Below are 12,161 nucleotides of genomic sequence, written 5' to 3'. Positions count from 1 at the left end.
GTCATCTGCATATCTGAGGTTATTGATATTTCTCCCAGCAATCCTGATTCCAGCTTGTGTTTCTTCCAGTCCAGCGTTTCTTATGATGTACTCTGCATAGAAGTTAAATAAGCAGGGTGACAATATACAGCCTTGATGTACTCCTTTTCCTATTTGGAACCAGTCTGTTGTTCCATGTCCAGTTCTAACTGTTGCTTCCTGACCTGCATACAGATTTCTCAAGAGGCAGGTCAGGTGGTCTGGTATTCCCATCTCTTTCAGAATTTTCCACAGTTTATTGTGATCCACACAGTCAAAGGCTTTGGCATAGTCAAGAAAGCAGAAATAGATGTTTTTCTGGAACTCTCTTGCTTTTTCCATGACCCAGCAGATGTTGGCAATTTGATCTCCGGTTCCTCTGCCTTTTCTATCTGTTTTCATCGGCACTTTATAGTAGTGCTGATGAAAACAGATTGTACACCAATTCTGGAATCAAACTGGCAGTATAACAAAAGCATTAAAATATGCTAAACCACATGCCTGAAACTACTACATTTCTAAAAATATATTCTAAGTGAATAATTAAAGAAAAATGCAAATATAGAAATGTTTATCTCAATATTATTTGTATCTGTGAATGAGGACTGGATATTTGTAGTTTTAAATGAAATGCAATATTATTGAAATTAAAATATATATATATTTATTTATTTATAATTGAGTAAAAGTCTCTCAGTTGTGTCCAACTCTTTGTGACCCCATGGACTATGTGGGCTGCCAGGCTCCTTCATTCATGGAATTCTTCAGGCCAGAATACTGGAGTAGGTAGCCGTTCCCTTCTCCAGGGGAACTTCCCAACCCAAGGATCAAACCCAGGTATCAAAGAATTGCAGGCAAATTCTTTACCAACTGAGCCACCAGGGAATATTTAACTAAAATCTACTTATAAAACACAGTAATAAAAATAAAACAAAAATCTTTAAAGGTGCTTGGTATCAATCAAACAAACATTAGTTTATTTAAGCTGCTAGAACAATACCTGGCAATCATGCATATCTATGGTGAACCGGAGATAATCACATCAGTTATAAGACAACCAATGAAAAATTTATAATACAATGAAATATTATTCAGACCTGAAAAATAAGAGTCTTCGTATTTGTGACAACAGGGATGGACCCTGAGGCCATTTTGCTAAGTCAGATAAAGAAAGGCAAATAACCACATTTATATGTGGAATCTAAACAAAATAAAACAAGACAATACAAAAAAAACCCAAAACATGTAATTCATACATACAGAAAAGAGAAGGTGGTTGCAAGAGACATGGGAGTTGGGGAGAAGGGGTTATAATGAGTAAAGGCAGTCCAAAGTACTAACTTTCAGTTATAAAACATAATGAACAATATGAGGACTATAGTTAATGCATGTGTGTGCGTGCACACACTAGTGACTCATTCATGTCACCTCTTTGTAACCCCATGAACTGCAGCTCGCTAGGCTCCAATGTCCATGGAATTATCCAGAATTATCCCACTCAAGAATACTTGAGTGGGTTGCCACTTCCTTCTCAGAGAGTTAATGATATGCACTGTATATTTGCAAGTTACTAACAGAGTAAATCTCATCACAAGGGAAAAAAATGTTAACTATGTGTGGTGATGGATGTTAACTAGACTCACTGTGGTGATCATTTTGTAATATATGCAAATAATGAATTTTGTTGCTATCTGAAATTAATATAATATGTCAATTATACCTCAATAAGAAAAACATTTACAAATTTTTCTCAAATCATCCCTGTCATTATTCTTAATTTCTCCATTACTCATACTTTGTATTTTGTCAAACTTTCTAAAATCTAAGTCTATATTAGTTTCCTATACTTCATCTGTACCCTTCAAGATAAAGTTTTACCATTACAAATTAACCATTTAAATTTCTAGTTTACAAATAAACCAAACATTTACCATTAAAATAAAATATTTTATGAATTGGCTTTCAATTTCTGCTACTCTCTATAAGAACACCTGGCTCATGCCTGGAAACACTGAAGGCTCCTTTCTTGCCAAGTTACTCCGTGTTCTTTGCCTCTGCTGATAAACTTTAGTTGAGAATGAGTCAGTAAAACAGGCCTACCTAACCTGCTCTCTCTAAAGTTAACTCCTTTCCAAGCAATTGTAGAGCAAGTCCCTTTAACAATCAAGCAAGTTTATTCTGAGCTGTAATTTCTTCTATAGAAATTAAAGAGCCAAACTGCTTGAAACAGGTAGAGTAGGGAACAGAAGGATTCTGGTACCTCCATAAACAAAATCAAGCTAAGAAATATGTAACTTCATTAAATAAGAAAAAGGTATTTGGAGAATTATAAAAACTTCTCACCTGCTGCATATGTTTACTGCTTCGCTTCTGAGGTTGATAAATGAGCCAGGTGTATAAGATAGGGTCAATATTAATTGCTAGTCCTTGGACATTACAAAGGAGTACGGCACCTAAAATGCAAGATTTTTAAATTATTATATTCCTCTTAAAAATAATAAGCTTGACATCATTTTACACCTATTACAGATAGCCATAATAAAAAGACAAACAATAAGTGTTGCAAAGGATGTGGAGGAATTATACCTTCATACATAGTTGGTGGGAACAAAAAATAGTGCAGACCATTTGGAAAACAGATTGGTATTTCCTCAAAAAGCAAAATAAACAGTTACAGAGTGTGTGTATGTGTGTGACAGTAGCTCAATCCTGTCTAACTCTTTGTGACCCCATGGACTGTAGCTCACCAAGCTCCTCTGTCCATAGAATTCTCCAGGCAAGAATACTGAAGTGGGTCACCATTCCCTTCTCCAGGGGATCTTCCCAAACCGGGGATAGAACCTGGGTCTCTTGCATTGCAGGCATATTCTTTAAAATCTAATCCACTCACAGAAGCCCATAAAGTTACAATATGACCCAACAATCATATTCCTAGGTATATCAGCCAATCAAATATCCATGAAAAACCTGTCCACAAATTTTCACAGCCGCATTATTCACAACAACCAAAAAATGGGAAAAGATGAATGTCCAAGAATTGCTGAATGGATAAACAAAATGTAGTAGAACCACAGAATGGAAAACTATTTAACCACAAAATGGAATGAAGTACTGATACATGTTGTAACATGAATAAGCCCTGAAAACATGCTAAGTGAAATAAGCCAGTTACAAAAAGTCACATATTACACAACTGCGCTTACATGAAATGACCAGAACAGGGAAAACCATAAATCAATGCATGCCAGGGCTGGAGGAGAAAACAAAGGGAAACAAATGCTAATAGAAAGGTGGTTCCCTGGGGAGTGATGAAAACATTCTAATCAGAAAATGGTGATTGCTGCACAATTTGCAAATGCACCAAAAACCACTAAATTATGTACTTTAAAATAATGTACTTTATGGAATGTGAATTGTAGCTTATTAACTGGGTATTTGTCATTAAAAATATAATAAACTATTTTATCAAAGTTTTTTATTATAAAATTATAAACTATTTTCTAGGCAAACAGCAGTGTCTATATTGGCCATGAGAATGGAATATTACCTCCTTTTTTTGTTTATATTATAGAACTAAAGGAAGCATCATTATAACCACTTAGTAAATCACTGTAAATTACAGCTTTAAATGTTCAGAAGCAAAGAGAGAGAGCCGTCTAGATGAAATGCAGACTAACATTCTGACATAAAACACAAAGCTGCAGTGTAACAAGTTTCTATCCTACTAACTAAAACATTTTTGTCCTTCTCTGATAAAAGTAGCTCACATAAACTTAACTAAACCAGAATGTCCCATTCTTAATATATGTGGGGCAGGTCATGTATATCTGTAAATAACATAGTAAATTTCTTTACATATTTTTTTTATAAAAATAGTATTAGTTCCATTAGGATGAACAGAATATGAAGGAAAGAATATGTCAGTTTTGCCCTCAACTGTATCTCCAACATCTAAAAAAAGTACCTGCCTCATGGTAGGAGCTGAAAAAAGAAATCACAATAAATGGTAGATAGGTTAGTTGAAAAAAGTCCATGTTGAAAAAGTGATGTTGAAAATGTTTAAAATACTAAAGTATGGAATCATGATGAAGAACTATGAGAAAGCATTAGCAAAGAACATATTTTAAAGAAAAATGGAAAGTAGAGAAATGACAGATTTAGTTGTTGAAGTAAAAAACTCGTTACTGTGGGTTTTGGTGTTTAGTCACTAAGTCCTGTCCAACTCTTTGCAAACCCATGGATTGCAGCCCCCAGGCTCCTCAGTCCATGGAAGTCTGGAATACTGGAATGGGTTGCCATTTTTTCTCCAGGGGATTTTTCCCACACGAGGAATGAATCTTCATCTCCTGCATTGGCAGGTGGATTCTTTACCACTGAGCCACCAGGGAAGCCCCCTAAAACTTCATGGGATTCTCCAGGCCAGAATACTGGAGTGGGTAGCTGTTCCCTTCTCCAGGGGATCTTCCCAACCCAGGGATCAAACTCAAACTCAGGTCTCCTGCACCGCAGGCAGATTCTTTATTAGCTGAGCCACCAAGGAAGCCCAAGAATACTAGAGTGGGTAGCCTATCCCTTCTCTAGGGCATCTCCCCAATCCAGGAATTGAACCAAGGTCTCCTAGCTGATCTACCAGAAAAGCTCCCTAAAACTCATTGAACAGGTTAAATAGCAGATTAGATATGTGAAGAGAAAATTCATAAAATAGAAGAAATACAATAATTTATAACATATCAGAAATAGAAAAATAAAAGGAAACAAAATGATATTAAGAGATAAGAAAACTGAGTAAGAACAAGCATATATCTAATTAAATTCCAGAGTAACCAAAAGATGAGAAGAGCCAATACCAATAAAAATTAATTACTGAGAATCTTACATAGCTTCCAAGACATATTATAACTCACACCTAAGAAGTCCAATGAACCCAGACCGGATAATCAATAAACCTACATTAAACAAACAAAGAAGAAACAAAACACTAAAGAAAAAAGAAGATCAGAAAAGAATCCTAAATAGAAAGATCTCCTGAGGGGTAAAAAAGCAAATAAACTGATTCAACTTCTCAGCAAATATTCAATGTATTGATTATATTTTACTTCAAAACAAATTCATGCATACCAAGTGTTACAAATACAAGATGATAAAGAAAAAAAAGAATAAACTGACTTTTAGATGTAAATAAGTCTTTTTTTTTTTCTGCTTTTATTTGCATTTATTTTTTGCAGCATTTATTTCTGGGCCATAAGTTTTCGTTTCTTCAGTTTCTTCTGGGATATCTTTTTTTTCTGTGAAACCTTCTCTTCTGGTTTAGAAACAATCTGATCTTTCTCAGTAAGGATCACCTCAATGTGGAAAGGAGAGCTCATGTATGGGTGGATCTGACCATGAGCTCTGTAAGTCCTGGGCCTGTATCTTTGGGGCTGTGTTCACCTGGATGTGCTCAATGACCAGAGAATCTACATCTAAGCCTTTAAGATCAGCATTACTGCCTGAATTTTTAAGCAAAGGCCGTAAAAATTTAGTACTCTTTTTGGGTCACCAACCCTGTGTCCAGACCCACTGTTTGGCCTGTGCACACCTACCAACTCTAAGGAAAACTCATTGGACAGATCAAGTAGCAGATTAGCTATAGGTGAAGACAAAATTCATAAAATAGAAGAAATACAGTAAGATAATTTAGAATGTATCTGAAATAGAAAACATAAAGCAATCAAAATGGTGTTAAGATATAAGAGAATGGAGTAAGAAGAACACTCATACATCTAATTAAATCCCAGAGAGAAGAACCAAGGAATGAGAACAGGCAACAGAAGGAACGGCACACATGGCTTCTTTAAAGTGACATCCTTCAGACACTTGGTGGCTTCTCAGATATGCATACCCTTAATGGCCTGAGTAGTTTCACGAGTGTTCTTAAAGTGAACTTGAAGATTTGCACCTCTTGATTTGCATGATTAGGGCGGTTTTCTGGGGTAAGCGGAATAGCATATCATTTGTAGAGGTCACCTTGAGCCACTAACCAGAAAAGAATTCAGGAAAGTTTTATTCTAATATCATACTTTTACCACCTGATGTGAAGAGCAAACTAATTGAAAAAGACCCTGATGCTGGGAAAGACTGAGGGCAGGAGGAGAAGGGGACAACAGAGGATTAGATGGCTGGATGGCATCAACAACTCAATGGATGTGAGTCAGAGCAAACTCCAGGAGATAGTGAAGGACAGGGAAGTCTAGTGTGCTGCAGTCCATGGGGGTCGCAAAGAATCAGACATGACTGAGCAACCAAACAACAACGAAATACTATCCATCTCAAGTACAAGCCATGTACAAACTTTTTCAAAATTATGATGAAAATACAGGGAAAAATCTATATAAACAAAGCAGTTATAAATTTAAAAGTATACAAACTTAAGAAGACAAAAGTAAATTAAGGAATTATAGAATTCTCCTTATTAGGCAAGTTATTTTAATAGTCTTTTCATATGCTCCAAAAACTGAACAGGTTGAGTAAATGTTTAAGAACTTTCCCAGTAAGTTATTAGCACATCTTTAAAATGGGAATGGTAGAGAAAGGGAAAGGAAAACAAATGAAAATAGATAAATATTTTCACGTGGACAATTAATTTTGAAGGTCTTACTATATTATACTGAAAAAATTAAATACTTCACCCACAAATATTCACATGGTACACAACTACATTATACCAAAAATGACTAAATGACAAAGAGCCAGGCTTCGACTTCATGAGTGCTAAACACGTAATAAAAGAGAACAACCTATTAATTTAACAACAATTTTGCTGAAACTATAGAGATAACATTCTTTTACATTTAAAGGGATATTTTTATATTATATTCAATTTATGAGACAAGACCTTTAAAAATAAAACACAAGTTTTGCATATAAGTGTGCAGACAATTAGTCTGATACTGAGTTGACTCAGAACAGATGCCCCACACATCACTAAAACTTGGCAATATATTATTCTGTTTAATTTTAGCCTGGGAGACAACTAATGAGAAAAGTGTGCTTTACTCCTCTGTTCACAGCCCAAATGGCTCACTTATACACATTCCATTCAAGCTTCACCAATTAGTTAAACCAAGGCACCAGTGTCATTTTCAGTTACATCCTAAGCTAAAAATGAGAACTGAAATAAGGGTTAGAGACCAAAGTTGCACAGCATGAAATTAAACATACATGCTTATCAGTAACAGAAACCTTGCCAACCAATGAGACTGTCTTGCAAAATATCAAGTTATTAACAGGAAAAAGTACTTTACATTTATCATGAACCAATGAATGAGACAAAAACACAGACATATTAATCTTCATCAAAGTTTAAGTAGCTAAAACTTACTATTTTTTTTTCCTCATGAAACTCATCACTGACTCAATGGACATGAATTTGAGCAAACTCTGGGAGAGAGTGAAGGACAGGGGAGCCTGGCGTGCCGCAGTTCATTGGGTCACAAACTCAGACATGACTTAGAAACTGAACAACAGTAATAAAGACCATTTCAGATTAATATGGCTCTTAAGAAATTGTTACCCTGATTTCTAACAGTAATTTAAAAACTTTGACTACATAATTAAGTAAACAATAAGTGAAGAATAACTACTTCAAAAACAAGGGTAGGGAATAAAGGCAAGAGAGAATCAGACACTAAAAAACAACAAAGCAGAAATGAGCTGCCAACTACTGGCAACCTTATCCAAGATAACCGTCATACTTAGTGTAAATGAATCGTAAGAATTTTAGGTGTGTGTATGGTAGCTCATGTTACTTAATAATTATTTCCCTTTCTCATAGGATACAAAAATCACAAGAGAATTTTATCTCACTGTAACAATAAGAGGAAGCCAGGTAACCTATCAAAGCTTTGTAACATTCACTAGACAGATTTTTATGAAAAGAAATCATAAAAGTAAAAGGCCCCCCTCATAGGGCAAAAGGAATGAATAATGGCTTTTATACTTGAGAAGGCAATAGGAGGAGAAGAAAAGAAGGAAACAAGTGAACTTTTAACAAATATATAAAGAGCTAGTTTGAGACAGACTGACACTTTAGGATCTATGAAAACAGTAGAAACGAGTAATCTACCCAAATGCCACCCTTTTTCAATAAGCCTCCATCAAATGCTAATAAGAAAAATGGGACGGAACTTGAGAGATAAGAAAGATCCCACAGAGATTCAGGTGCATGGAGCCTGAGGAAGTCAGGGCAAAGAAGGAAAACTCAGAGAAATCTTCCAGCCACTCTAAATATTTCAGGGAGAACCAAGCAGGGCAATCTGTGCTAGAAGAAATGAAGATACCTCCCAACAGGGGTTTCTCAGGCTTGCATCTGGTAACATGAATGCTGAATTTATAGAGAATATTTGGAAGAGGAGAGGACCCTCTGGCCAATCTTTGAGAGCAGGCACCAGTCCCTACCCACCACGAAGTCAACACAAGCCCCAGGACAAACCTCACCCACCAGGGAGCAGACAGCAGAAGCACAAGGAACTATGGCCTTGCAGTCTGTGGAAAAGGGACGATAAACATACTAAGCTAGACAAAATGAGGCAACAGAGAAATATGTCTCTGTAGAAGGAGCAAGGTAAAAACACAAGACAAAAGAAACAGAGGAAGCAGGCAATCTATGCAGGCTTCCTAGGAGGTGCTAGTGATAAAGAACCCACCTGCCAATGCAGGAGACATGAAGACATGGGTTTGATCTCTGGGTTGGGAAAATTCCCTGCAGAAGGGTAGGGCAACCCACTCCAGTATTCCTGCTTGGGAAAGTCCATGGACAGAGAAACCTGGCAGCCTATAGTCCACGGGGAAAGAGTCAGACATGACTGAAGCGACTTAGCACACATGTACACAGGCAATGTACCTGAAAAAAAATTCAGAGTGATGACAGTAAAGATGGAAATAGGATGTATGCATGATCAAGAAGACATAAGAAATGTTTAATAATGACACGAAAGAACTAAAAAACAAATGAACAGTGATGACTAACACAATCACATATGAAAAGTACAAAAGGGAATCAATAGCAGAATAACTGAGGCAGAAGAACAGATAAATGGCATGGAAGACAGAATGGCACAAATAACTTCTATGGAGTAGAATAAAGAAAAAAGGAATGAAAAGAAATAAGGACATTCTCAGGGATTTCTGGGACAAATTAAATCCACCAATATTCAAATTACAGGGGAACCAGAAGAAGAAGGTGAACAAGAGAAAAGGTCTGAGAAAATATTTGAAGAGATTATAGTCACAACCTTGCCTAAAATGTGAAAAGAAATAGTTACCTAAGTCCAAGAAACACAGAGAATCCCATATAAGATAAACCCAAGGAGAAAGACACCAAAACACATGTTAATTAAATTGACAAAAATTAAACACAAAGAAAAAATATTAAAAGCAGCAAGGGAAAAGCAACAAAAAACATACAAGGAAATCTCTGTAAGGTTATCAGCTGATTTTTCAACAGAAACTCTGTAGGCCAGAACAGAGTGGCAGGATTTTTTTTTTTTAAAGTGCTAAATGGGAAGAACCTACAACCATCATTACTCTACCCAGTGAGGATCTCATTCAGATTCAATGGAGAAATCAAAAGCTTTACAGACAAGAAAAAGCTAGGGACTTCATCACCACCAAACCAACAAACCAACTTTACAGCAAATGTTAAAGGAACTTCTCTAGGTGGGAAACATTTGAGAAGAAAATGACCTACAAAAACAAACCCAAAACAACTAAGAAAATGGTAACAGGAACATACATACCAATAATTACCTTAAATGTAAATGGATTAAATGCACCAACCAAAAGACACTGACTGACTAAATGGATACAAAAATAAGACCTGTATATATGCTGTCTACAAGAGACCTACTTTAGACCTCAAAACACAGGCAGGCTGAAAATGTGAGGATGGAAAAAGATACTCCATGCCAATGGAAATTCATAGAAAACTGGAGTAGCAATACTCATATCAGACAAAATAGACTTTAAAATAAAGGCTATGATAAGAGACAAGGAAGAACACCACATAATCATCAAGGGAATCAACCCAATAAAAAGATAACAACTGTAAATATTTACGCACCTAACATAGGAGCACCTCAATACATAAGGCACATGCTAAAAGCCATACAGGAGAAATTAACAGTAACACAATGAAAGTGCAGGACTGCCTCCCTACCAACACCAATGGACAGATCATCCAGACAGAAAATTGACAAGGAAACACAACCCTTAAATAACACATTTGACCAGAGAGATTTAATTGACATTTACAGGACATTCTCTCTGAAAGCAACAGAACACACTTCCTCTGAAGTGCACAAGGAACATTTTTCAGAAGAGATCACATATTGGCTCACAAATCAAGCCTAGGTAAATTTAATAAAACTGAAATTGTATCAAGCATCTTTTCTGATTACAATGCTATAAGATTAAAAATCAATTACAAGAAAAAAAGTGTGAAAAACAAAAAGACATGGAGACTGAATACGCTACTAAATAACCAATAGATCACTGAAGAAATCAAAGACGAAACTGAAATTAAAAAAAAGAGAGAGAGAGAGAAACAAATGACAATGAAAACACAATGACCCAAAACCTATGAGATAACCCAAAAGTAGTTATAAGCAGGAAGTTTATAGGAATACAATTCTACCTCAAGAAACAAGAAAAATCACAAATAAACCACCTATCCTTACATCTAAGGATATCCTCATATTCTTATATCTAGAGCAACCAGAGAAAGAACAAAAGCCTCACAGTTAGTAGAAAGAAAGAAATCATGAAGATCAGGACAGAAATAAATGAAACAGAAAGGAAGCAAACAACAGCAAAAATCAATGAAATTAAAAGCTCTTCTTTGGGAAGATAAACAAAATTCATAAACTTTTACACAGACTCATCAAGAAAAAAAGGAAGAGGACTCAAATCAATAAATTACAAATGAAAAAGGAGAAGTTATAACTGACACCACAGAAATCCAAAAGATGATAGGAGACTACTATAGGTAACTATATGCCAATAAAATGAACAACTTGGAAGAAATGGACAAATTCTTAGAAAGCTACAACGTTCCAAAACTGAACTGAAAAGAAATAGAAAATATGAACAGACCAATCACAAGTACTGAAATTGAAACTGACTAAAAATTTTCCAACAAACAAAAGTCCAGGACTGGATGACTTCACAGGTGAAGTCTATCAAACATGTAGAGAAGAGCTAACACCTATACTTCTCAAACTCTTTAAGGAAACTGTAGAGAGAGGAACACTCTCAAAGTCACCCTACAAGTCTACCATCCCTTTGATACCAAAACAAGACAAAGATATAAAAATAAAAGAAAACTATAGGCCAATATCATTAATGAATATATATGTTTAAGTCCTCAACAAAATACTAGCAAATACTAGAATCCAACACATTAAAAAGATCATACACCATGATCAAGCTGGATTTATATCAAGGATGCAAGGATTTTTCAATATATATAAATCAATCAATCAATAAGATATACATTAACAAACTGATGAACAAAAGCCATATGATCATCTCAATAGAAGCAGAAAAAACTTTTGATAGAATTCAACAGTGATTTATGATAAAAACTCTCCAGAAAGTGAGTATAGAGGGAACCTATCTCAACATAATAAATGCCTTATAAGACCCACAGCAAACATCATTTTCAATGGTAAAAAACTGAAAGCATTTCTTCTAAGAACAGAAACTAGGCAAGGATGTCCACACTTTCTACTATTATTCAACATAGTTTTGGAAGTCCTAGACATGGCAATCAGAGAAGACAAAATAAATAAATAAAAAGAATCCAAACTGGAAAAGAAGTAAAACTGTCATGTTTGCAGATAACATCAAACTATATGTGAAAAATTCTAAAAACGCCACCAGAAAACTAGAGTTCATTGATGAATTCGATTAAGTTGCAGGATACAAAATTAATGCACAAAAACCTCTTTCATTCCTATACACTAACAATGAAAGACCAAAAAGAGAAATTAAAGGAACAATTCCATTTGTCATTGCAACAAAACAATAAAATATCTAGTAATAAACCTACCTTATGAAGCAAAAGACCTACACTCAGAAAACTAGAAGATACTGATGAAAGAAAT

At 35.3% G+C, this 12,161-nt stretch overlaps 1 protein-coding gene across 8 annotated transcripts in view; it reads right to left on the bottom strand.

Annotated features, from left to right (window-relative positions):
- Positions 1–12,161, bottom strand: part of VPS13B (vacuolar protein sorting 13 homolog B) — a 786,697-nt gene that overhangs the window by 466,306 nt on the left and 308,230 nt on the right. For all 8 annotated transcript variants that reach the window (XR_001919125.1, XM_018058289.1, XM_018058286.1 and 5 more), the window contains one exon: positions 2,362–2,471. Coding sequence is in view for 7 of the 8 variants with exons in the window: in XM_018058289.1 (XP_017913778.1) it covers positions 2,362–2,471 (110 nt within the window). In the remaining variant the exon portion in view is untranslated. The remainder of the gene's footprint in view (positions 1–2,361; positions 2,472–12,161) is intronic.

This window comes from Capra hircus, chromosome 14, assembly GCF_001704415.2.
Source record: "Capra hircus breed San Clemente chromosome 14, ASM170441v1, whole genome shotgun sequence".
In the NCBI taxonomy this organism is placed as follows: Eukaryota; Metazoa; Chordata; class Mammalia; order Artiodactyla; family Bovidae; genus Capra; species Capra hircus.
The sequence above is the reverse complement of the archived record's forward strand: the minus strand, read 5'-3'. Positions and strand labels throughout refer to the sequence as shown.